Source organism: Marmota monax, unplaced genomic scaffold (genome assembly GCF_021218885.2).
Source record: "Marmota monax isolate L192 unplaced genomic scaffold, Marmota_monax_Labrador192_F-V1.1 WCK01_AAM20220418_F8-fsc00035, whole genome shotgun sequence".
Taxonomy (NCBI): Eukaryota; Metazoa; Chordata; class Mammalia; order Rodentia; family Sciuridae; genus Marmota; species Marmota monax.
The window spans coordinates 4,681,363-4,707,660 of NW_026691961.1; the positions used below are offsets into that span (position 1 = coordinate 4,681,363).

Consider the following 26,298-nt stretch of genomic DNA (forward strand, 5'->3'; position numbering starts at 1 on the left):
GCCTCCCGAGCGTCCACCCTATGCCAATCACAGTGGCAGAAGTAACAGTGATGGGGGAGTAGTGGGGACAGTGACACGCTTTCAACTGTTCCTATGCACTGTTCCATGGCACTGAGGATGAAATACACAGATCTCAGCACAGTCTACAGCGGGGCTCAGCAACTGTCCCCTGAAAAGGGCCAGGTGGCCTTTTCGGCTCTGCGGGTCACATGGTTTTGGTCACGACTGTGAAAGCAGAGATGACAGAGGACAATGAACAGGCGTGGCTGCGTGTCAGTAAAACTTTATGTGTAAAGACAGACAGGGGCCAGCCTAGTAGGCTGCGACCCCTGGTCTACGAGGTGATACTAGAGGGTCCAACAGCGACCACTTCCCACCTCACTTCAGACTTCTTCCTGGTGGATCTCAAGTGTGCAGTGGGGACCTGTCACACAGAGGTGCTGGCACACTCTTAAAAGATGTCTATCACCCCTGCACTCGAGCCCTCCAATGGTTCATGGCACTCTAAGTTCCAGATCCTTCTTTTTTTTGGAGGGGGGGAGTATCAAGGATTGAACTCAGGGGCACTCGACCACGGAGCCCCACCCCAGCCCTATTTTGTATTTTCTTTAGAGACAGGGTCTCCCTGAGCTGCTTAGGGCCTGGCTTTTGCTGAGGCTGGCTCTGAACTTGCGATCCTCCTGCCTCAGCCTCCTGATCAGCTGGGGTGACAGGCCCAGATCCCTTGTTGAAGTTACACAGTGCTCCAACGTCCAGCCCTGCCTACCTCTCTGGCCTCATCACCCACCACTGTCCGCTCCATGCCAATGTCCAGCACACTGGCCGGGCTAGCTTTCCAGTTGGGTAAGCATCTTCCCGTCTCAAGGCTCCCAGCTTAGATTCTTTCTCCTTTAGATCAAAGATTGGCAAGATGCCCAGCCCGACTCTAGCCCACTGCCTGATCCCAGGAATCGAGTTTTACGAAGTCACAGCCACGCTGCTTCATCTCTGTGTGGCCTGTGGCTGCTTCGTGCCACCGCCGTCCGAGTGGAGCAGCTGTGACGGAGACCGATCGGCCGGCAAGTCTGAAGATACCCTGGCCCTTTAAAGAGAGGCTGCGGACTCCTGTCCAGATGGTCCCATGCTGACTCTGTACTCAGCACTCTGCTCAAGGGTCACCTTGTGGGAGGGGCCTTCCCTGGCCACCTGTGTTAAATTTGAGACTCTCAGACCCCAGCCAGGGGCTGTGTGACGGCTTTTGTGCATCCTGGGCCCGACGCCTCCGTGGCCCCTTTCTCCAAAGGTGCCGCTCCTCCAGGGTGCCACGGGCACAGGGCCCTGCGTGGCACTGCCACCATCCCCTGGGGGACCTCCCTTCCAGCCGCGTCGTCCTGTGAAACCACATCACTTGCTGCTCTGTTCACTGTCCCTTGTGACTAAGCTGCCTGGTCCTCGAGGCGGGGGCTTCGTCTGACAGCGTCCTGAAGGGTCCCCACCTCCCAGAACCATCCTGGGCAGGCAGTGGGGACAGGCCCAGCGGTGTCTGCTGCCTGTGACCCCGGGGCACCTGGCGCCACCCAGGATAGAGAGGCTCTGCCACCGGAGGATGGTGGTGAAGGAGGGGCGGTGACCGGAGGCCGCTCAGCCCGGAGCCCTGCGCGGGCCTCACCTGGTGTAGTCCATGATGGTGTTGAGCCGGTGGGCGATGGTGAGGACGGTGCAGTTGTCAAACTGCGTCCGGATGGTGGACTGAATGAGGTCGTCTGTTTCCAGGTCCACGGCCGCCGTGGCCTCGTCCAACACGAGGATCTTGGTCTTCCTCAGCAGCGCCCGGGCCAGGCACACGAGCTGTCGCTGCCCCACGCTGGGAAGGAAGAGGCCAGAGAAGGTCAGCCCCCACGGCCCTGGGACAGGCAGGACGAAGGAGCCGCTCTGTGCCGCTTCCACCAGGAGAGCACCCGCTCCCGGGCCCCTGCCCAGGGCAGACATCACTAATCAATCTCCTGCGTAAGCAGCAGGCTCGGGATGGGTCTCAGGAAGCTCCGAGGTGGCATCCGAGCCCTGGTCAGTTCAGAACGGTTGGGGGAGTAGATGGCAAAGGTGGCCTCGGGTCCACGCATCTGCGTCCACCTCTAGGGCTGACTCTGGACTCAGCCGTGGGCCTTGCCTTGGCCAAGGGATGCTGACGGACCTAAGGCCAACTGCGGTGGGAGGGCACTGCACACTGGGGCTGGCCCATCCTGTACCTCCCCATCACAGGGACACGCCACGGCTGGTCTACTGGAGGGTGAGCGGCATGTCCCCTCACCGCCCCAGCTCAGGTCAGAGCTGACCCCCGACTCCTGAAGGAGCCCAGCCAAGGTCAGCAGAGCCACGAGGCCGACCACCCCGGGGCGTCCATCGCTACCACTCGCAGCACGACCATCGCTGGTGGTCACGGCGATAGAGTAGAAGTGAAGGGACCCGGTCTGCTTGCGCCCCACCTAGGCCTAACAGATGCAAGAGGACGAGTCTCCCCATACCTGCAGAGGGCACCCGCCAGGGCGCTGTGTCCCCCCCCGCCCACCTCAGGTTCTCCCCGCCTTCCGAACACTCGTGGTCCAGCTTGTCGGGGAGCCCCGACACGAAGCTCTTGAGGTGAGCCAGCTCCAGGGCCATCCACACCTCCTCGTCCGAGTACTGGCTGAACGGGTCCAGGTTCATGCGGAGGGAGCCCGAGAACAAAACGGGGTCCTGCAGAGGGGAGAGCAGAGGGCCCCTCAGCGCCCGTCCCCCGGGGCCCGGGTGGAGCACCGGGGGGCATCAAACACGGTCCCCAGAACTGTGAGGAAGAGCTCTCAGCGTCCCCAGAACCCCTAACCCCGGAGACGTTTGCAATGAAAAAACAGTTTGGAAAAACCTCAGGCTGATGGGGTAAAACGCATCTTTTCTTTTCTTTTTTTTGCAGAGCTCCTCAGAGTTTTCAATATGCACTCGGGTGGGGACCTTGGAGGAGGGAGAGAGTCCTGGGAATTCCTCCCTCGGCCCCCGCCTCCCAAAGAGGTCCTTAGAGGAAACTTAAGAAAAATACACAGGCAACAGATAAGGGAGCTGCCTCCTCCAGGGATGGGTCTAGAAAGTTCTTCTGCCTAGACCTAGGAAGCATGAGATCTTCATCCTGACCCCATGCCGGCAGAGAGAAGATGGCATCTCATTGAGGATCCTGATCACCTCATCTGCAGATGCTCAAGTCTCACACACAAAACAGATCTGCACACGACCTTCTCACGTCCTCCTGTGTGGCAAGGCATCTAGATGACTCACACCTGTCACGGCACAAATGCTACGCGAACAGGTGTCACACTGTATGGTTCAGGGACTGACATTAAGTAAAAAGGGTCTGTGTGTGTTTGGTGTTGGGGACTGAGCCCAGGCACTCTACCACTGAGCCACACCCCAAGAACTTGTTCGTTTTCTTGAGACAGGGTCTCGATAAGTTGCTGAGGCTGGCCTTGAACTTGTGATCCTCCTGCCTCAGCCTCCCAGGTTGCTGGGATTTTAGGCGTGCACTACCAACGCCTAGCTCAGGTGCCATTAAAAAAAAAAAACACCTCTGATCTGTGATTGACAGACTCCACAGACGTACAGGCCGACGTCCCATTAGGGCAAGCACAGTCTTGCCAGCTCCAGGCCCCCCGCGGCCCCCCCAGACCCCACCTGGGGGATGATGGTGATCTTGAAGCGCAGGTTGTGCAGGCCGATCTTGGCGATGTTGACGCCGTCGATGATGATCTCTCCTTCCGCGGACTCGTTGATCCGGAACAAGCCCAGGGTGAGGGATGACTTCCCGGCTCCCGTGCGCCCCACAATGCCCACCTGTAGGGCAGGAAGGGCTGGGGTGAGGTGGGGATGAAGGAATCCGGGCCGCCTCAGCCGCACGTGCTCTTGCTAAGTGTCTGGTCCACCCAGCTCCCTCCACGGCCTCGCCCTCGCCAGCTCCCCAGAGACTCCGTGAGGGGCTGTTTAGGACAGAGGACTCCGTTCCCCTCGCCAGGCTCCCCAGGAGCTAAGGCACTCTTTGGGGCACTTTCTTACCTGCCGACCCCAGGTTTTCACCTCTCACCCTGAGCTGCTGAGACCCCTCCGGTTCGACTCCCTGCACCCTCTGGATACCCTATACCCACTGTCTCCACTTGAGGGAGCCGGGCTCCTGGCTATGGGCAGTGCCTCGAGTCCCGACGTCCACCCACAGCCTCCGTGCCACCCGGGGCTCCCTCGCCCCTGTCAGCCACACCACGGCGCAGCCTGCACACAACAGTGCCCACGTGTAACACGAGCCATGAGGATCGTCACCTGCCCCGTCCTCCCCTGGACACAGGCCAGGGAATCAGCTCGTGGGAACGGGGACCATCCAAGCCCGTGGCAGGGACAGTTGACCAATCCATACGTGCAGAAATGCAAAGGGCCAGGAACACCCTTGACCTGATTTCTGAGGAAATCCTAAGAATCTCGAGCGGGGATGTGCTCTGGGAATAGCTTGGAACCCAACTTCGTATGTCCCTTGAGCCGTCCCCAGCAGTCACAGTGACATCCTGTCACTCCAGCGATGGCCAACGCCAACCAACGCCTTACAGGGGCACATGAGCAGCCAGAGTGAACTCGGGGGCCGGGTCTCCTTAGAAAGAGCCAGGCTGCGGGGGGCCCCAGAAAAGCAGGAAATGAGTTTTTATATAAAACGTCAGATTTTTTTTCAGGATTTGCAACTTATTCAGATCTCCCCCCGCCCCTCAAAACACAGCTGCGGTCCTCATTTGACCCTCGGGGTCCCAGAGGCAACCTGCTGGGCACACTCTGAACTGCCTTCATTTCCACGAGCCCCGGCAGGTGACGGAGCCGGCTGTGGACGGGCTGGGGGACGTCGCACACCCACCTTCTCTCCCCCTTCGATGGTGACGTTGATGTGCTTGAGAACCAAGTCCAGGTCCTCTCGGTACCGCAGCCCGTAGTCCCGGAACTCCACTCGGCCCACCTGGGGCCAGTTGCTGGGGGGCGCTGTCTCCGGGACCTGCCAGGGAGCCTACAATCACAGGGAGGGGCCGGAAGGGAGGAGACGGTGAGGAATCTCGAGTCCATCCTGGTGCCCAGGCTCTGCTGGGCCAGCTCCCTCACTTCCGCAGAGCTCCTGTCAGTGAGACCCCCCTCCTAGCCCTGGGCCGCCTGTGCCTGCCCTGCTTCCTTCTCCTGCCGATCACTGACCGCCGCCTGAGCAGTCCTGGCCCACCGGCCCTCTGAGCACAGGCTCTGCCCTGCTCAGTGCAGTCTCCTGGGGCTCAGAGCACACAGTAGGTGTGCTTCATCAACATTTACAGACCAAATCAACATGTGAGTGGTCTTCTCCTAAGAGTAAAGGTAGGTTTTGACAGAGATGGGTCAGGTACAGGATGGAGTCTCAACTGGAGGAGTACCCAACTCACCCTCCTGCTCAGGCAGAGTGGACATAGACATGGCTCAGAGGTGTCTTTCGGGCAAAGCTACACTGAAGACCAAGGCCAAAAGGTCGGGTCGGGGCCCTTCTTTACCTCCTTCTCGGTTTCTGAATACTCCTTGAGTCTCTCCACAGCCACAATGTTGGTCTCCATCTCGGATGACATCCGAACCAGCCAGTTCAAGTATGCGGTGATCTGCAAGGGAAAGAGTCGTGTGGAGTTTCCAGCGGGAGAAGAGCTATTTTATTTTTGTTAAGTAGTTATGAATCATGAAATGTTTCAGATATGAAAAGTATAGAAATTAGCAGCCCCACATACAGCCATCACCCCAACTTACCACACTTAGGTATTTAACTACCACAGTTTTCAAAATGACCCATCAGCTATTTGAATAATCAGAAAGGAAGTCGGAAAACACTTCAAACTAGATGATAATATGGAAACACTATGTATCAAAAGTCACGAGGTGCAGCTAAAGCCACACTTAGAGGGAAATTCATAGTCTTAAAAGCATTTCCCCTGGAGCTAATGCATCCCCTCAAGCCATCAAGGAATTTTATTGGCTGATGGAGAATCCTGGCCCCACGTCCAATTCCTTTTCTATACCTGGTCACCAGGCTCTGTACTTCTCAAATTCCACTCAGCCCCTTTCCTCCCCCTCCATATGGGAACCCGAAGACCCCCATTAGGAGACTTTCATCATCCAGGCGAAGCGACTCCTCTTACCTGCAAAGAGTAAGACACGGAGAGGCCCACCAAGCCTGCACGGAGGCTGTGCCGGGAGATGACCGCAAACAGGGAGGCAAAAAAGACTATGAAGTTGCCAACGCACTCCAGCCTCACAGCCAACCACCTGCTCAGAGAAACAGGCCGACGGACAGAGAGACAGACAGACACACAGAGTCAGCTTTTCAGAGACCAGGCTTCTGGCCAGCGGGGGGAGAGGGAAGTCCATCTGCTAACTGAAATAACTCCCTGAGAGTTCTGCAGAAAGGCCATCTGAGCTCTGCTCGTCCAAACACGCAGCCCGGCCCCAGGGGAAGGAGGGCCCAGGGGACGCCCCGTCAGTAACTCTGCGTCAGCCTGGTAAGCCCAGGGATCAAAATAGTGTTCTCCAGAAGCCGTTTAGGCAAGAATGTCAGGCTTGCCCAAATATTATGACCCAGCTTTTTCTCGGGAAGTCTTTAAAACACACACAGGCATAAAACACGAAGCCCCAGACATTCCTCAGGACTCAGAAGCCATCAACCGGAAGAGGCAGCTCTGGCTTAAAAGACGTCTCTTGGCAAGAGACGAATCCAGAGAGAGAAGCTACCGTTTTTCAACCTCCCTCCCCCATTCCCAGACTCCTCCTGATTTCAGAAACATGAAAAAGAGTTCCTTTTGCCTTTTTATAAAGAGATGCTTCGCTGCTCAACGCTAGCTCAGAGGCCATCCCTAGGGTGACGGGCACTACTGTCGGGTTTGCACTTGGGAAGCATTTTTTATTTCCTTAGGGAGATGGTGCTGGGGGGGTCTCTCCTCCACCACAGCCCACGGGATCCACGGGACGGACCCTCGCTTGTAGAACAGTCCCGTAGACGAGCCAGATGGGGACAGACACTAAAAATTCTATAAGGGCAGCTGAAGACCCTTTGTCATGGACGGTCCCTTCACCCACTTTTCTACTCTGACGGTGTAAAGCAGGCCCACGGTTGGTCGCGGGTCACCTCCAGGCCAATTCTCGGGTGTATGGGGAAGGAAGTGGGTGAGAAGGAGGCTATTTTAGGAACGCATCAGGTGATACTTGTCTAACTTCTGCCTCTTTCTGATTGATGCTCCTCACTTCTAAGCCACAACACGGTGGTTTTTTACGTGACTCGGCTCAGTGCGCGTCAACTGTTCTGGACACACCTCCCTCGGCAGGAGTGACCGCCCCTCGTCCAGGGACGACGTGCAGCAGAGGACCGGCTGCCGAGGAGCTGCGTCCCAGGGACGGCACCTGGAGCACGGTGCTCACAGGCGGACTCCGGGGGGAACGCTGTCCCCACTCTGTCGTGCCCTGGGGCCCTGCCCCGTCCCCAAGTCTTCCCAGCCTTTCTGCCAGGGCCCGAGTTGTGCGAGGTGCACCACGGCACTGAGACGGGGGGACGAGGTGCTCGGGCGGCCCCCGCCCCCCCGCAGGTCCAGCGCACCTGTTGGCCACGATGCTGGGGTAGTAGGCCTTCTGGTTCTCGTCCACCTTCAGGTCACTCTGGTGGATGAACCGCTCCTGCTCCTCGAAGGCGCGGATCACGCTGACCCCCAGCAGGGTCTCGTTGAAGTGTGAGTACACCGGGGAGCGGCTGACCGACTCGAGGCGCTTCAGCTGCCGGGAGGAGGCCACGTAGAACCTCTGCGGGTGAGGGACGCAAGACGGGGTCAGTGCCAGTCCCTGTGCCCATGCTCCTGAGGCCGTGCTGGGGCAAGTCTGGACGCGGCAGGTCCTCCAGGTGGCCAAGGGCTGAAGCCCGGTGTCCTTGACAGTGCCCCACCCCTGCTGGACGGGGATGGCGGGGACGGTGACAACAGCTACTGCTGACCGACAGCCCAGCCTCCCAGGTGCTGCCTGCCCACTTTCACCTACACCTGCCTCCACGATGCCAACGGCAAGCCCAGCAGGTGCTCCGTCCGGCTTCCCAGGAGGACGTGAGCAGAAGACCTGAGCCACCCCCTCCGGAGGCCCCACGGCGGGGAAGTGGCAGAGTGGGATTGAGGGAGGCAGCCTGGCTGCAGAGTGCCACCAACCCGGGTCCAGGGGCTCCGGGACACAGCAGGGTGGTTTAATGAGTTTTGAGGCCAACCGGACCTGAGTTCAAATCCTGACTCTGCCATTGCTATAAAGAGAGCCAGGGACTTATTCTTCTAAGCCTCGGTGTCCTCATCTGTAACGTGGGGACAAGAAGGCCTGTTCACAGGGCTGTGGGGAGGGGAACACGTGAGCGTCACTCCTCCTCTGCACACACGTGTCTGCACGCACACGCGTTTCCCCCCCCACACACACACACACACAGGTCGGGAGGCTCAGCACCTGGTGACGCTGGGCTGAACCACAAGACGCAGACGAGGACCAGCAGTTCCACAGGCTTCGAGTGAGCAGGTGCCCTCAGAGGACAACTACTGCCATCAGTAAGGGACAGGATTTAGCCCATTATGTCCCCAGGCAGTGACGGCACTCAACTCACCTGCACTGACCTGACCACGGGACGAAGGTAAACTCGTCACCCAGGCCTCAGTGGCCCCCAGTGCTCTCAGAGGGACCAGCCCTGCCCCTGCGACTGTGTCCTGGGATACGGCTGCTGTCCCTGCCCCTGTCCCCAGGCCACTGCGCCTCTGGCTCCCCATATTCACCACCAGCCCCGCCCTGCAGTGGCCCTCAGCGCCCTGCAGAGGGCGCACCAGCTTCACCTCCAGGGCACCCTTGCCCCCAGTTGGGGCCACCTCTGCGGCTCGCTGCCCGGCTCCTGCCCTGGCTCCTGACCTCGGGGGCTGTCCACCAGGCAGCTGCCGTCTTTCCTGGGCTCCTGCTCTGCCCTGGGCATTCAGCCAATGGCCGGCAAAGCTGCCCGGCAGGGCTTGTGGGAGACGGAGTGAGAGCCAGTCACCCTCCGGAAGCTTCCAGAAGCCGCTGAGCAGAGGCTGGACTGGCCACTTGAGCTCTCTGGGCCCTGGCTCTGCGTCTGTACCAAGGACACCAGAACAGGGACCCGGGGCCCTAGCAGGACAGCTGACGGGGAACTGCTCTGAGTGCTGTGGGGACCTGACCTCTGACTTCCCGTCCCAGCCAGGAGCACTGGCCACTTTGGGGCAGAGTCCCATGGGGAGCTCTGAACCTAACAGGAGGCTTCCGTGGGGCCTCGGTGGCTGGCGGCTTCTCTCTGGACGGCAGGCTCAGCGGTCATTTGAGCCCACAGGCGGGCAGCTCTGGGCCAGCCCAGCGGTCTCCGAGGGCTGCAGCCCCAGGTCCAGGAGCCCGAGGCGCACGCCGTCCTGCAGCTGCGCCCGCTGCCTTGGAAGAAACCAGACGCCCGGCCTGGCCGAAGGCCCTGCGGCCCCGCCCTCCCTGGACCCCGGCCCTCTGGGCTGAGCTGCTGGAAATCTTTTGGTTTTGTCTTTGGTCCTGGGCACAGAACCAGGGCCACTGGAGCCCGAGCCCCACCCGCAGCCCCGTCTTGTTTTGAGACAGGCCTCGCGGAGCTGGACGGGGCCCTTCAGGAAACTTTCCCGCCTGGGAACGAAGACCGATTCGGGAAGCAGCTACGGTTTTGGTGAAAGGCCGGCACCAACTCAAGAGGCACCGGAGGGTCGGGGACTGCACCTCGCTGACTACTGCTGCCGGTGCTCTGGGTCACTGGTCCCCAGGGTGGCGGGGTCCAAGGCGGGGCTGGTGGACAGGGCCCAGCCTCCTGGACCCCAGCGGCACAGAGTGGCGAGGGGTAGACACACCTCCTGGTCCCTCACTGTCACGTGGGCGGCCACGTGAGGCTCCCCTCAACAGCCAGCCCCTCTGCCACTCTGCTGCAGCCAGTGCTTGGGGGCAAGTAAGGACGCGGGCTCAGGAACCAGACAGACCTGGCAAATCACATGCTCCCTTCCACCCTGGGGCAAGACGCTCCTTCTCTCTGAGCCTCAACATGCCGGTCTGTCAACCGGGAACGTGACACTCCTGGGCTCAACAATCCCACTTGACAGATGAGCACTTCTGCTGGGATCTGTCTTGGGTCCAGCCCAAATCCTGCCCTTCCTAGCCTCCCTTGCAAAGAACAGTGGTTCCATGACCAAGTTCTAGAATATTAGACGTATTGAAATGGGCACTGCCGATTCGGGAATCATCTGCTCCCTCATCCTTAACATTAATCTCATTGTCTGAAAAATAGTTGTGATGGCTGGAACTCCAGCACCCATCCTGGACCATGAGACCAATTTAAGAATGGCAGCCTTCTGTGAGAAGGGGGGCAAGGAGAACAGAAAACACAAGTGGAATATTAACAAACTCCTGGAGTGGCCACCCCAGCCCTGCCCTTGCTAGAACACGCGTCTCCTTACTGCAAGCCCAAAACGACCCGTGCACAGGTGTTCAAGACGGACAAAAGCAAAGCCCGGCCCTGCAGACAGAGGCTCAGCGCCCCGCTCTGGGGAGGCGGCGAGGTGAGAGGAGCCCTTGGGTGAGCGAGGCAGAAACGCAGCGCACAGTAGGGCTGCCCGGGCTGCCAGGCCCCGCCCTCACCTGCACGAGGAAGTAGAGGAGGCCCAGGGGCGGGATGATGACGGCGGCGATGGGCGTGGCCAGCAGGATGACGACACAGGCGCCGAGGACGTTGAACAGGGAGCCCATGAACATCTTGATCACCTGCGGGATCATGGAGTCCACCGTGTCCAGCTCCTTGGAGAAGCGGTTCACCAGGTTCCCGCTGGGGGTGCGCTCGAAGAAGCTCATGGGCGAGCGCAGGACTTGGTGCAGCAGGTCCAGGTGCAGGCGGCGGGACGCGAAGATGCCCCCGATGGACACCGTCATGGAGTAGCCGAGCACCGCGATGCCTGCGGAGGAAGCCGGTCAGCTCCCGGTCCTCAGCCGCCCGTCTGTGAAACAGGCCTGCTGGGCCTCTCCCCCGTCCCTCGGGGTCACCCTGCGAAGGGCTACTGAGGGACAGGGTCTGTCCGTCTGGGCTGGGCCCCCTAAGGACGTGGGGGACCCGATTCTGTGACTAGACCCCAAGCCATGGCTGGTTCCACGCTCAGGTGGGCCCAGGGGGGCGGGGGCACCCACCTTGCGCGATGCCCAGGCCTCCGTAGACGCCCAGCCAGAAATCGGTGTGCTCCTGGGTCCCGTTGACAACGGGGTCGTCCGTCCAGAGGCTGAGCCAGTAGTTGGAGGCGAGGGCAGACACGTGGTTGCACAGGAAGAGGAAGATGCTCACGAAGGAGAGGCAGAGCCCGATGGCCTTCATGTAGTCCCAGTACACGGACAGCTTCACCTGGGGGCGGAGGAGCGGCCTCCGAGGTCAGCGACTGCCCGGCAGAGCGGCTGCCTGCCTGTCCCTGCCGCACCTCCAGCACAGAACTAGGCATCTCGACCCAACCCAGGGTGGGGCGGCGTGGGGGCAGGATTCTCCGAGGAAGTGACATTTAACAATCCACCAGGGGCTGAGGATGCAGCTCAGAGGCTGGGTGCTTGATGAGCAGGCGTGAGGCACAGGCCCGAGATCTATCTCCAGCACCACAAAAGCCCCAACAAAACTATGGGGAATCAACCTATGCAAAGGCCCTGAGGTACAAGGGAGTGTAGCAAGCTTCGCTTTGGGACTGAAAGGAGGAAAGGGTCGCTGAACAGAAGCAGGGGGTCACAGCCACACAGGTGGCCTGGGGGCACCTATCAGGACTCTGAGCTAATTCCAGGACCATCAAAAAGTCTTAAGCAAATGGGAAGGTGGGACATGTTGCCTAGCAACCTCCCTCCCTCCCACCACAGGGCTCCCGGCCTGCCACTCCACTTCCTCTGGGCACCGAGCACCAGGCTGCGGTTTTCCTTGGTAGGTGCTCGCTGGGCTCCATGGGGACACTTGGGGGCTTCCTGTGGAGCCCAGCAGGGGGCGTGGTGTCCACAAGCCCCAGGGCTCCCTCCTGGGGGTGTGCCTGGGTCATCACAAGCGTTTCAGCTACGTCCAGGTCAGGACCCTGCAGCTGGCTGAGGAAATGGGCCCCGCGTGGAAGGGCTGCTTCCCTCCCGTCTCCAGATTCTGCCTCGTCCTTCACCACGCGGCCAAGCTGCCTGCCGTCCCTGCGGCTGCCCTGCAGGGTTCGGGGCACCTTCCCTGGGGGCAGTAGGACGCGGTGGCCCAGGCTGCAGAAATGCACCCCTCTCGGGATGGCATGGCTGCCTTGTCTTGGGGTGACCTCTGGCTCCTGGGAGGGTCAGAGCCTGGCACAGCCCGGGTGTGAGAGCCACAGGGAGAAGCAGCCAGCGACCAAGGGTCGTGCCCAGCCTGTGGGCTCCCCTCCTGCCTTCCCTGGGAGTTTTGGTTTGGACTGGGAACTTATTTGGGGTGGAGGGGCACCAGGCCTTGCGCACCCTAGCCCCTCCCTTAGTATGACCACGTTTATTTTTGAGAATAAACTCAACGGCTCGGGAGGCTGAGGCAGGGGGATCGCGAGTTCGAGGACAGCCTCAGCGATTTAGTGAGGCCCTGACTCAAAATAAAAAAATAAAAAGGACTGGAGACGTGACGCGGTGGTCAAGGGCCCTGGGTTTCATCTCTGGTACCAAAAGAAAAAAGAAAGAAAATAGACTCTGGATCCCTCCCAGGAACAGAAAACTACTGACACTTGCCCCAAACCAATGTCCTTAAAAATAATAATAATAACAATACAGTAAGACGAGGGCCCAGACCCTGCTGTCCCAGGCCACCCCAGGCTCTCTCACTGACGCTGTCACAAGGACGAAGGGGAGTGGAGACGCCTTGTCCTGACTGCGTCTGTGCCCATTCTTCATCCCTGCATCTGGCACCACCTGAGGCCACCTGTGCACACCTGGGCTGAGCCCCGCCTGCTCACAGCGGGGGCAGCAGGGAGACCACAGGTGCCCCCCGAGCCTGGGCGCAATCCCAGCTCCGCTGCGCCGCGGCCGTGCCCTGGACACATGTCACTTCCCCCCTGGCCTGGTCCCAGGCTCACCTGCCCCGTCTGGACCTTGTCCGCCTCCACCAGCTTCCAGGCCTCCTCCTTGGCTCCGGCCTTCTGCGGGTCAGCGGCGCTGGCCTGGGGCCGTCCTCCGTCCTCGCTGTAGGAGGAGGAGCTGCTCAGCTGCCTGGGGAAGCAAGGCACGGGGGTCCACCTTGGGCCAGCGCCGGGCCCCCAGGCGGGGACGTTCCAGCAAATGTGTAGATGACCACCTGTGCACGTGCAGGCTCCTCGTGCCACTGCCCAGGCTGTGGTCCTCCCTCGGGACGGAGTCACCCGTCCGTGCCGTGAGCAGGTCACTTCTGGGTGGTCTGCGCCAACGGGAAGGTGGTCAGCAGACCCCGCCCCCGGCCTTGACCGCCCCCGTGAGCCCAGCCACGGTGAGCAGAGCCGCCATCTATCCTTGTCCCTTCCCCCGCACTGACTCAGTAGTGACAGAAAGAGGACCACGGGACACTTGGTCTTCCCCCAGCTGCTCTTGGAGCTCAAGCCCGTCCACAGTTGCCAAGGAAACCTTCCCTCCGTCCCCTGCGTTCCAGAGGCCTCCGGTCCTGGGGGCTGCTTCTCCAGGGCCTCCCGGACCCCCTCCCGGGGCCTGCCGGGCCCGGGGTCAGGAAGTCGGTGGGAGGGAGGCCAAGGGCAGAGCCTCGAGGCCGACCTCCTCTCTGTCCCGGCCGACAGCTGCCGACAGGTGCCGACAGGTGGCAGCAGGCGCCCGGGCACAGGCCGCCTTTTCAGTTCTGTTCGGGAAAAGCTGAGAAACTCCGGCTACTTGTAAGAAACCAGAGGGGCCGAGCCAACGCGGAGGGGGCCGCGGGCAGCAGGACCTCCAGTCCTCCCGCCTCCTGCTTGTCACCTGCAGGAGCCACGTGCCACCTGTGGGCAGGGTCCGGCCGAGTCATCCCTGCGCCCCAGCACTGGTCCCGGACAGGAGGTCCGGGGGTGGCAGGTCCCCAGCACCAGCTCCCTGTCCAGCCCAGGGCGGGGTGGGAGCCTCTCCCGCCCAGGAGGCCTGTCCCAAGGTCTCTGGCCGAGGCCATCAGGTGGGGTCGGCCCCTGATCAACAGCCGGCCTGGGCTCTCGGCCTCCAGCAGAGGAAGGACGGGGAGGGACAGTGCTGGGCCCATCGGGGATGGAGCACCCTTCAGGGAGCCGGAACCTCCTGCTTGGTGACCCAGAACCTCCAAGTCCAGCTCCCCGGACAGGGGCGCTCCAGACCTCCCGTCCTCTGGCCCGACCAGGAGGTGACAGTGACAGCAGAAGCACCGTCTCTGAGTGCCCCCCACCCCCGGGGCCAGCACCAGGCCAGGCTCCCCGTCCTCTGCCCATTCCCAGGTCGACCACAGCTCCCCAAGCCTCTTGCAGGACGGCTGACGTCACCCCTGGGGAACCTCGGCTGGGCCCGGGCCAAGTTCAAGGTCAGCTTCTCTCCCGCCACGTGACTGTGGGCAGCTCTCATGCAATGGGCAGACGAGGTCTGTCACCACCTCTGGGTCAGAGACCCTGCAGGGCCGCGGGGCACCAGGCTCCGTGGGGAGCCCAAGCCGCGGTCGCTGAGGCTCTGTGTCTAGTCAGACGCTGGTTCACCAAGCTCGAAGGTCCCGGCTGCTCCGGGTGACCCGAGCAAAGACCCTCGCCCAGTGCCAAGGAGGGGACCCAACGTCAGACGTGGGGACAGACAGTTCCACCACGAGGCCCGGAGGAGCCGTGCCGCGGAGGAAGAGCGGCAGGCGGGGCGGAGGCCTCCACTTGGGAAAGCAAGGTCCCCGGGCTGAGGGGAAGGCCAAGGGCACAGGCAGAGCAGCTGGCCCTGTCCTGTCTGTCTCCCTGGGCAGGCAGGACAGAGGGTCCCCTGGAGCACACGGGACAGTGACCCCACTCACCTCTGCACCTGCTTCCCCGCAGCGGCCGGCACCAGTGTCCCGTTCTCCACTGGCTTTGGCTCCTTCCCTGGACCACTGCTGCCCGTCGGCCCTGGCAGGAGACAGGAAACGGGCACAGCTGGGACTCCCAGAGCAGGAAAGGGGACAGCAAAAGACAGAGACCACTGGCGGCTTCGGCCGGGAGACCACAGGTGGCCTGTCCCCCGGGAAGCTCAGGGAGTCGGGGGCTGCCCCACCCTGAGCCAGGCCCCGGGGCAGGGACAGTGCCTGGCCACTCGTGGAAGGCCCCTCAGCAGGCCCCTGGGCTGGCACCGTGAGACCCAGGCCAGCACTGTGGGGCTCAGCCAGTGGGACAGAGCCACGGGGGAAGGCAGAGCCCTGCGGTCCCCTGAGCGCCCCAATAAATGACCAGTGTGACGGGGTGCCAGCCACCAGGCAGAGGCCCTGCAGTGTGGGAGTCACCCCTTTGGTGGCCAGGTCACAGGAGACCCCAGGGTCAGTGAGGAGGAGGCCCTTTAGTACGTCCACACCAACAAGGCCACTGTGGGGCGCGGCAGCCGGAGACGGCTGGTGCCAGGAAGGACCCATCCAGCGTCGAGGGTCACCCGACACGGCTCACGGCGCCAGGGAGGAGACACAGACAGACAGACAGAACTCGGCGCCATTCAAGGGCTGGTCTCAGACAGATGGGAGGGGACCCAGGAGAGAGGTTCCAACTGGGGACACAGCCAGCAGCATGCCAGGGTGACCCCAGGAACTTGCTGGGAAATGGACAAGTGCAGAATGCAAACCCCAGTCCAAGGGGACGGCCACAGGGGCCACAGGGGCCACAGGACAGAAGGGCAGAGGGCAGGGGCTCCTGGCCCAGGGAGCTGTCCACCGCCAGGGACATCGGGGGTCTGCGTCTGGCTGTGAGTGAATCACGGGGTGGGGGGGGGCAGTTACAAATGAACAGCTGCCCCTGGGCCCAGCCCTGGACCCAGCCATGTCCAGGGCTCTGAGGTCCAGCACAGTCAGATAGCGGGGACAAAGGGACATGCTCTCAGTAACTGGCTGTGCACTCTGAGGAGACAGGAGACCTCTCTGGGCCTCAACTAGCTCATCTGTGAAGCCAGAAGAGCAGCCCACCCTGGGAAGCAGGGGAGCTGACCAGGCTCACAGGTGGCCCTGGGTGCAGGCAGCACGCCGTGGGCGAGGCTGCTGGGGCACCTGCAGCCGTGGGCGCTCATGACCGCGTTGGGCAGACGATGCCAGGCACAGCCAGGACAGAGAAGCAAAGGGCTGATCATTTCCTTGACGTCAGTTTTGTTTTTCAAATTAAAGAAACAACCTTAGAAACCCCCCAAACCAGACAGACACGTCCTGCAGGAAGAGGTGTGACACCAAGCAGGACTTCCCATACAGTTGGCGCTCACGCACATACGGGGAGCTGGGCCCTCCAGGGAGCACCGCCCACGGGGCTGCCCAGCCTCCCCGCGCCCCCCAGCTCAGGGACCTGGCAGCTCCCCAGCTCAAGACAGGCTTCTCCTCCCACGGCGGCCTCCGCAGCTGCCCACCTTCTCCACTGGGGGACTAGGAACAGCGGGGGCCCCCGAGTCCCAGCCAGGTGGCCACAGGACAAGGATCCCCGGGTGACCGGTCCTGGCGGGTCTGCCGCCGTCCCTGTCCCCTGGGAACCTGAGACCCCACCCGCGGTAGTGGGTGCCCCGGGGAATCAGTGTCACCCGTTCACCCCCTTACTCAGCACATACCGCGTAGCCACCCTGCGCCCAGCACTGTTCTCAGCCCTGGGGACACAGAGGTGCACAAGAGCCACCCTGAGACCCAAGTTCCAAGGGGGGAGAGCCTGCCACGTGGACAGCGGGTCACGAAGGAAGCCAGGACGGAGCGGGGGACAGCGCAGGGGACAGCTCGGCAGGAAGATGCTGGGCACGCCTCCCAGACAGCTGAGCCCAGGAGGCCGTCGGTCAAGGGACGTCCCCCAGGTCCCCCAGAGCTGAGCCTGGACCGCGGGGCGGCCGCCCTCAGAGCAGGCACCTCCGGGCTCCCGTTTATGCCAACGTCTCTTTGCTCAAGAAGGTTCTGGAACTCAGCCCAGACCAGGGCCAGCAAGGCTGGCCTCCCTGGAGGGAGAATCCAGCTCAACTGCGTTACAGCCGACGCCTCGGTTTTGACCAAAAACGGAGCTGACCGGTGGCCCGCCCAGCCTGGACGGCCAGCCTAGGTCCCAAGGTCCTCCGTCGTCAGAAGAGGGCAGCTGCCAGGCACAGCCGTCCCCAGGAGGGGCTCCCGCGGCTGCTGGGCGTCAGGAGGAGCTGGTGGGGTGGGGGAGGGGCAGAGGAAGGGGGGGCGGCCTGTCCCCGAGTGTCCCCGGGTCTGCAGCGAGTGTCCCTGGGTCCGCAGCGAGCACAGACGGACTCACGATCACAGAGGAGCGGGACCAGAACCACCGGCTGCTCTGCCCAGTGGGAAGGTGGCCGCGTGGACGGGGGCCCCTCTTCACGCAGAGTCAGCACCGGGTCCCCCAGAAACCAGCACCACCGCCCATCTCGGCCACCACGCGGAGCGTCCGTCCCCGCCCACCCGCTGCAGCCCGGGTTCCAAAAGAGACCCGCGACCCAACCAGGAAAAGTGTCCCCAAAGAGGAGGAGCTTGAGAGGTGGCCAAAGCTAACGGGACGGGGCCTTCCAGGGCCACCCTGTTAAGGACGGCTCCGTGCGCCACCCGGCCAGAGAAATGAAATGCACCCACAGAGGAGCAGGAAGGACCTTCTCCACCAGATGACACGCTGCTGCGCAAGGAAATCAGAGGAATCGGGGCAGGCTGCTGGCAGCCGCCGTGGGTCCCGAGGCCAGCTGCTGCCTCTCCCTGACACTCCGTGGCTCCCCACTCATGTAGGCCCAAACCCAAACTCCTGGGGTGCAGACCCTGCAGGGCCACCCCCGCTGCCCTCCCATGCCCCAACTCCCCTGCACACCTGGTCTGGCCGCCCGGCCTTCCTTCTGTTTCTTAAACAAATGGTGCTCGCGCTGGTCCTGTGGCCCACCCCACCCCCACATCTGCCACTCTTGCCCCGGTCCCCGCCCAGCGTCCCCCTGAGACACCAGGCTGCTCCCCGTGGCCTGCGGCTCTCCTGAGCTCTTGGTGTCAACTGACGTCACCCCTGAGAATCCGTCTGCTGAAGTCCCAACCCCGCACCTCAGGCCGCGGCTGCTCCTGGAGACAGGGTCTCGGCAGGAGGTGAGGTCACGGGGACGCGGGGGCCTCCTCCACGGGCCAGCTGCCCTGGGAACCCTAAATGCCCTAGAGCAGGGCACGTGGGGACAGCAGGGTGCAGCAGGGGGGAGCCCAGAAGTCAGGAGAGACCTGGACGCCTCCTCGGGCCTCAGGAGGGGCCCAGCCAGCTGCCACCTCCCCTCAGACTCCCTGCCTCCAGCATGTGGGACAGCAGGCAGCTGTCATCGGAGCCACCCAGTGGTGGCCCTCGGTGGCAGCCCTCCAAAGACATCACCAGAACTTGACATACAGTTGGTGCTTAATAAATCCCCGCAGGACTGAGCGAGCAGCACGGACCCTTCCTCAGCGACCCAAGCCCCTGGGCCGTGGCCCCCGCAGACCCTGCGGTCAGCTCCACCCCGGGCAGCTGTGTGGTGGGCTCCCTGCAGCCCACCCCGGGAAGTCCATCTGAGACCGCTGGGGACAAAAGGGACAGTGTGGAAGGAACGAGCCTGAGTCCCAGGGAGCCCCTCGCGTCCTCTCCTGGAGGCCGGGGCAGGGCGGGCGGGAGGCTGAGCCGGGTGTAGCCGGTCCTCTAGACCAACGGGGGCCTCCCTTTCCAGGACACCACGGGCCAGAGCGGGAGGCGAGCCGCGGGTCCCCGAGACGCCAGAGGGCCACGGGAACACAGGGCACCCGAGGGGGCTGCAGACCGACCCCCAACCTCGGAACTGAGCAGCAAGAGGGAAGAGCACCTCGGACGTCCAGCCTGCCCTGGCCAGATGGAAGGGTGCCCCTGAGACTCGCCCACTCGAGAGCCTGGGGACAGGCAGTTCTACTGTGACCCGGCAGACCCCAGGGTCGTCACCCTCCAGGGTTGTCACCAGAGCTATTGTTTATCCTTCGCCTCTGAAGCACGGGGCACAGCGTGGGCCGAAGGCTCGGGCGGGTCACCACATTAGGGCCCCACAGCGGGTGGTCCTGCTGTCCCCTGCCTCGTCAGCGAGGAAGCAGGCTCAGAGGGGGCGAAGGACAGGCTGAGGTCACCCAGGCCCGTGGACCCGAGCCTGCCAGGGGACTGTCAGCAGCACTGTCCTCGTCCTCCCCTGCCTGAGCTGCGACCCCTGTCCACTCCGCCCCAGGCGGGGCGCCTTCCGACACGCTCCTGACCGTCGCCCACCCGCCCTCCGCCAGCACCCCCGTGGCCACCCCGACGCCCCCCGGGCCTTACTGTCGTCCTCCGGGGCCTGGTCCTGCTCGGCGCTGGAGTAGGTGCGCAGGAACTCGGCGAAGGCCCCGTCGCGGGCCAGCAGGTCCTGGTAGGAGCCCATCTCGGAGATCTCGCCCCCGCTCATGACCACGACGACGTCCACCTGCGGCAGGTAGCTGATGCTGTGTGTGACCAGGATCCGAGTCTGCGGGCAGAGCGGAGACCCGGCCCGTCAGCACACGCGGGGACAGCCTGACCTGGGCGTCACCAGCCCCGGATGCCAGAGCTGGCTGGGAAGCCGGAGCCAGGTGACACGGGAGCTCCGGCCTCCACGGGTGAGCAGAGCTCGCCGCGGGCCAGACGCTGGGCCTCGTGCAGGGACAGAACCAGCCCAGACGCCGCCCCGGGCTCCAGGAGCCACCAACAGGAGATGGGGAGCTGCACGGCGATGGGGGACGCAGCAGGGAGGGCAGGCCCTGCAGAAGGCAGAGGCAGGCCCGGCAGCAGGGCTCCGATCTAAATGGGGTTTGGTACCAGGGATTGAGCCCGAGGTCCTCACCACTGAGCCACAAGCCAGCCCTGTTTTGTATTTTATTTAGAGACCGGGTCTCGCTGAGTTGCTAAGCGCCTCACTAAGTTGATGAGGCTGACCTCCAACTTGCAATCCTCCTGCCTCAGCCTCCTGAGCAGCTAGGTGAAGGCCAGAGAGAGTGGCAGGGGCAGCAGGCATGTGGTCGAGGAAAGGCGCTGTGGACAGGCCCCACCCAGGACAGGCCCATGGCAGGACAGGCCCCACCCAGGACAGGGCCATGGCAGGACAGGCCCACCGCAGGTCAGCCCCGCCCGGAGCCCCCAGCGGGCCGCCCTCCCTCGAGCAGCACCTTGCTCCTCAGCATGCCCTTGGGGCCGACCACGTTGTCGAAGATGTGCTTCCCCACGTGCGCGTCCACCGCGGAGAGCGGGTCGTCGAAGAGGTAGACGTCGGAGTCTCCGTACACGGCCCGGGCCAGGCTCACGCGCTGCTTCTGGCCACCGGACAGGTTCACGCCCTGGGGGGACAACGCGGAGGGTGGGTTCCCCGAGAAACCCCAAGACTCTGGAGGGCCACCCGCTGGGTGCTGACAGGCCACGAGGCTGTTTCAGCGTGAGACAGGGCAGGAGCGTCCTGGGTCCCACCGGCAGCCCCCCAAAGACCAAGGATGTGACTGTGGGCGCCAGGGTGGCCCCTCCTGGAAGATGGGTGACAGGGTGGCTGGGAGGGGCGCCTGGCCTTAGTGAGCGCTCAAGGCAGGCCCTGGATCTTCCAGTCTGGTGGGCGGCACCAGGGGACACAGCCGTGACGTCACGGCGAGGCTGCTGCGGTGCCCACCGTGGCCGACGGTCCTGGTGGGCTTGGATCTGATCTATGGGTCACTGGGGGAGCCACACGGCCAGGGCGGGCTCCATCCTGGGTGCTGAGTCCAGGCCTGGGCTCTACTCACTGGGAGGACCAGCAGCAGCCTGTGTCCCCACCACAGATGGCCCAAGGCCATGACGTGACTGGCTAGGCCATCGCGTGGACACCCGCTGGGTAACTGCCCAGCCCCGTCCTGGGAGACGGCCACTGCTCTCTGGGGGGGGTCCTGGCTGTTGGTCCCCTCTGACAGTCCCTTCAGCCTCTGAGTACTGTCCAGGGCAGACGCTGGGCCCAAGCTGAGCCGGGCGCTGTCTCCCTCCAGAGCGTCCCTAGAGAGGGACGGTCGGGAGTCGCTCAGGGTCAGATGTGGACACTCTTCAAGAAGGACGGACTGAGAGGCAGGAAAGGAGAGGGAAAGGAGCCGGGCCACCTCCCCAGGGCCCCCAGGAGGCCCAGGCCTTGGACCCACATGGTCACTTGGGGGTAACCAAAGGTCCCTGATGATAAATGCAGCGGGTGAGACCAGGACACAGAGCCCCCTCTCCAGGTCTCCCTGGCTGTGTGGCCTTGGCAAGTCACTTAGCCTCTCTGTGCCTCTTTCCTCAACCACTAAATGGGGAAAAGAGCCAACCCCACTCCTGAGCTTGCTGTGAGGATAAAATGGGCAAGAAATGTCCAGCCTAGGGCCTGGCGCGTGGGCAGTGCCCAGCGTCAGCGACAGCACTGCTCCTATCACCGCCCTGACAGGGTCTGTGGCCATGAGGAGTGAACACCTCCTCCCACATCTCGTCCTGGCAAGGAGCTTGGTGGACACGTGACCGTGACAGTGCCCAGGTGCCCTGGAGCAGGGCCTCCCGGGGAGCCCTGCCTGGGACGGCCATGGGCTGACTCAGAGCAGCGAGGGTTCAATGTGTGAGCCACTAGGACCCCGCGGCTCCTCCTCGGGCAGCCGCAGTCGACGGACCCGGGGGCCAGTGCTGAACTGGACTGACCTTCTCGCCGATCTCCGTGCGGTCCCCGCTGGGCAGGATCTCCAGGTCGGGGAGGAGCGCGCAGGCCTCCACTACGGCGTTGTAGTAGCGCTCCCGCAGCGGACGCCCGAACAGGATGTTCTCACGGAGGGAGTTGTTCTGAATCCAGGCCTGCTGGGGGACGTAGGCCACCGAGCCCTGCGTGGCGAGGGAGGGGCGAGACAGGGACAGAGGTGACGGACAGCTCAGAGCCGGCTCAGCCCCTGCCAGGAGAGTCCTCCAGCTCACCCCCACCAGACGCTTCACCAAGAGGGAAACTGGGGACTGAACCTGAGGACGCTTAACCACTGAGCCACATCCCCAGCCCTTTTTGATTTTTAATTCTGAGACAGGGTCTCACTCAGTTGCCTCGAGCCTTGCTAAGTTGCTGAGGCTGGCCTTCAAATTGCAATCCTCCTGCCTCGGCCTCCCAAGTCGTTGGGATTACAAGCGTGCACCACGGTGCCCTGCTAAAAGGGTTCTGAAGTCAAGGAATTCCTAGGGACAAGGCCGGGCGTGGGAACCGGAAGCTCCATCTCTGATCTAAACACTCAGATAAATGATCAAACTGCTGGCTGCGATATCCTAACCGGTAAAAGGCAGAACGTCAGAAAGTCTTGGCCCTAAAACCCACGGGCAATTCAGACAAGGTAGGGGCAGGCCACACCAGAGAAACACCTGGAAAAAATCAAGACTTTACGCTTTGAGCACGCCGCCCCCCCCCCCCAGGGCAAAACAGCCGGCAAGATAACCGTCTGGCCCACCATCAGCAGTGTAGCTCCAGGGGACAGTGCTGCTGAGCCAGATGGCAGAGCAGAGGGCCGCGACGTGAGGTGTCCCTTTCTGGACTCGAGCTCCTCTGGCTTTAAAACACGGACTTCAAAGCAACGACAGCATTTCTCAAAATAACAGCTAAAGTCGTTAACTCAGACCCCCGGCTGGGGGGTGCGGTCTCTCGGGCACCGTGACAGGCGGGCGCCCTGGGACAGCTGCCCAGACGAGGTCCAACCCTGCTCTCCCTGCAGGACTTCTCAGAGCCTCTGCTAAGGTCACCGTCCCTGGTGGGCGGGGCCTGGGGCTCGTGTTCCCCAGACATCCTGCAAGACCTTGGGAGCAAACCCCGCTGCAGGAAAGGGGGTGTCAGAACTCGAGGGGCTCATTTCTGCAGCCGGAAAGACGGTTCTCGGGGAAGGGACGGCACGGGAACCCGGCTCCGGATCCCGGGGCTCTCTCTGGGGGGCTTCCCGGGGCGCTCTGTGCCCTGGTCTCCCGGCCACGCCAAGAATTCAGCCAAACCAGACCTGAGACTGCCCCTTCCCGGGGGAGGCCCTGGGGACGCGCTCCCAGGAGTCACACTGCCAAGGTGTGTTTACGAGAGGAAGAGCCACAGCCAAGAGCAAGGTGCAGAGAGACCTCGGGCACCAGAGGGGGCAGACGGGGACAACGGGCCAGGAGTGCGAGTGTTCGCTGCACATAGACTGAGCGCCTACTGTATGCAGGCACTGTTCTAACAGCTGCCATTCTAAGGGCAGGGAGGAACTGGAAGCAAAATCCTGTCCTCTGCCGGCGGAGGAGAGGCCGGGGGTGGGGAGGGGACGCTGGGGACTGGAGTGAGTCCGTCCTCAGAAGGATCCCAGCCACTAGGCAGAACTAGGACCCAGCCGTGATGGGCGAGTGACGCAGCCTGGGGACACTGAGGGTGAGGCCTGGGAGAGAGTCCCCTCCCCTTCCTGGCCTTGGGGAGCTTGGTCAGCGCCCCCACCCCTACGTCCCTCTGCAGAACTCTCCAAGGCCTCGTAAAAGGAGCCGGTTCCCCTCCTTATCACACTCCGAGCTTCCTGCCGGAACCCCGTGGAGAACTACGGTCGTTTACACCAGAAAACTCTCTACACCGGGCAGCCTGTAAATGCCGGGGAAGCCGGCGAGGGACGCCCATTACTGGGAGGCCGGTCCCCTGGGCCGCACGGGCAGGGAGTGAGGCCGGAGTCCCCTCCAGGGCTGTGGCCGCTCCACCACCAGCCGTTTCCCCAACACAATAATAAAGGACACGCACCCCAGTCCCCTGGGGCGGCCGGAGGGAGAGCAGCGAGAGGGACAGACAGGGGGACGGGCGGGGGGACGGACAGGGGGACGGACGGGGGGACAGACAGAGGGACGGACGGGGGGACAGACAGAGGGACGGACGGGGGGCACGGCTTCTGCTCCCCGCCCGGGGAGGGTTCCCGCCCCCGCCTTACCTTCAGAGCCACGAGCCCCTCCACCTTGTCCATCTCGGCCAGCAGGGCGGACAGCAGGGAGGACTTCCCGCAGCCCACCTGGCCCACCACGGCCACCAGGGCGCCTTCCGGGACGGAGAAGGTGATGCTGCAAGGACACCACACGTCCGGCCTCAGCCAGCCGCCCCGGCCACCGCGCCTGGGTCCCCCGAGCAGGGAGAGATGCGGGGCCCACCTCCCGCCCACCTGGTCTGCGCCCCAGGAACGGCCCGGGCTCCAGGTACGAGGCAAAGGCCCCAGGGTGAGGGACCAAGAGCCGAGTCTGGGGACATTGGCCATGCCGTCCCCCAAAACAGGACACCTCCAACTGAGCCCTGGAATGTTCTCACAGGCCAAAGGGAGGGAGGGATTGAGTGGAGGAAGGTCTGGGGTCCCCGGGCAGCAGGGGACTGGCACAGGAGGGCCCTGAGACTGGGGGAGGGCAGGAGGGCCCAGCCCAGATGAGCATGCAGCAGGGGGAGATGGACAGGTAGGAACGCAGGAAGAACTCAAGTTACACCTAAGGAGGAACTTCCTAGACCACGGGTCTTCCGGGAGGTAAAAAGGGACAGGAAGACGTGGGTGGGGATTCCCCAGAAGGGCCTGTCCCCTGCCTGATGAATGACAGCTCCAAGCTGACCCCAGTGGGGGCAGCTGTTGGAGGCACAGGGGGAAATCTGGCCTCTTCAAAGGTCCCTTTGGCCCTGGGTTTTGGGGACTCCCTAAAGAGGCTGCTGATCAAGGTCACCAGTCAGGAGGGGACAGGGGCACCTGACAGTTGCCCGGGGGGACGGGGCCATTCCCCGACACCGACCCTGGTGTGGTGTGAAAGACAAGGGCAGGTGGGCAGTGCTGGGGGTGGGCTAAGGCAAGACCGCCCTGGACCAGCCTGGTCACTCCCCCACCCCGGCCCTGCAGGCCCGTGACTGGCTCAGGGAGGGGTAAGTGACGTGATATGGACCAATGAGAGGCAGGCAGGTCCCCTGCTGAGGGAAGCCGTGCCCCAGAGCTGGGGCCTCTGTCCTCACACTCTTCTGAGAGAGGAGCAGCCCAGAGGGACGCAAAGCCAAAGGGGGACAGAGTTCTGATGGAACCGTGTGAGACCCTGGATCACACCATACCTGAAAGTGGAGCTACTCAGCTATGGGAACCCCAAATTCCCCTTTGTCACCCGCCTGGGCAAGGGTGCCACTGCTCACGAGGAGAGGCGCACCTGTCTGCTCCTGGGGGCAGCCTGAGCCTGTGTGGCTGGACCTGTTTTCCTGATGGGTCAACTGAGGCTCAGAAAGTGACCTCTTCAAGGCCACAGAGGTGGCGAGTGGCTGGATTTGCATCCACCTTTGCCCACAGTGCTCTGTGCCACGTGTGCCCAGGCCCCTCACCTGTGGAGCGTGGCCGGCTCGCCCCTGGCCCACGTGAAGGTGGCGTTCTCCACAGTGATGCTGTTCGTCCCCGTCCCTGGAAGACACCAGAGGGGACAGTCAGGCTGGGGTGGTGTCCCGAGCAGAGTGCCCTCTCTTTCTCATTGGTGGTCTGACCTCGGATGCTGGACCCCAGGGGCCCCTGGCTGTATCTAGAAAGGTCATCGGCTCTCTGAACAGGACACCAACCCCAGCTCTGGAGGACCTCAAGAGAGGTGGACGCGCCCTCTGGGACTGGAAGCTGGCCCATCCCGACGCCTGCAGGGAGGGGGACCCAGGTCACCCCACGCTCGGGACCCCCCTGCCCGCTGTCTCACGGCTTGGGCAGCTCTAAGCAGCAGCCGAGGTCAACGGCTGGCACGGCACCCACGGGGCCTTCAGGTCCAAGGTGGGTCTTTGTCCCCACCCCCTGGCAGCCTCTCCGTGTCCCCGGCATACCCCCTGCCCGCGGGCTCACCGCTGCGGGACGCCAGCCACAGTCCGCTCAGGACAAGCGGAGGTGGGGCAGGCGGGCTGGGGTGGGGCCAGGTAGGACAAGCCCCCACAGTGTGGCTCCCAGGGGGCCCTGGTGGTCATCTACCCTTCCCCGGCTCTCAGTTTACTCCCCGTCTCCCTGGGAAACGCCTCTTCACCAGGAGCCACTTAAACCTCTGGGGATAAGAGCACCCCCCCCAGTTGTCAAGTGAAGACTTAACTCCCCCCAGCACCAAGAAACAGGCCTGGGGCAGGAGCCGCTCCCGTCAGCCCAGCTGACCGTCCCCCTCTGCT

The 26,298-nt window shown here is 63.0% G+C and overlaps 1 protein-coding gene across 1 annotated transcript in view; it reads right to left on the minus strand.

Annotated features, from left to right (window-relative positions):
- The window catches only part of Abcc1 (ATP binding cassette subfamily C member 1), a 92,578-nt gene that overhangs the window by 1,686 nt on the left and 64,594 nt on the right, over positions 1–26,298 (minus strand). The window contains exons 15-30 of the mRNA XM_046437689.2: positions 25,492–25,567; positions 24,092–24,218; positions 21,837–22,013; positions 20,330–20,497; positions 19,470–19,653; positions 15,023–15,113; positions 13,134–13,266; positions 11,230–11,437; positions 10,690–11,000; positions 7,619–7,818; positions 6,171–6,297; positions 5,538–5,639; positions 4,889–5,035; positions 3,676–3,834; positions 2,546–2,712; positions 1,649–1,843 (exon numbers count right to left, since the gene is read on the minus strand). Of these exons, the coding sequence (XP_046293645.1) occupies positions 1,649–1,843; positions 2,546–2,712; positions 3,676–3,834; positions 4,889–5,035; positions 5,538–5,639; positions 6,171–6,297; positions 7,619–7,818; positions 10,690–11,000; positions 11,230–11,437; positions 13,134–13,266; positions 15,023–15,113; positions 19,470–19,653; positions 20,330–20,497; positions 21,837–22,013; positions 24,092–24,218; positions 25,492–25,567 (2,572 nt within the window). The remainder of the gene's footprint in view (positions 1–1,648; positions 1,844–2,545; positions 2,713–3,675; positions 3,835–4,888; positions 5,036–5,537; positions 5,640–6,170; positions 6,298–7,618; positions 7,819–10,689; positions 11,001–11,229; positions 11,438–13,133; positions 13,267–15,022; positions 15,114–19,469; positions 19,654–20,329; positions 20,498–21,836; positions 22,014–24,091; positions 24,219–25,491; positions 25,568–26,298) is intronic.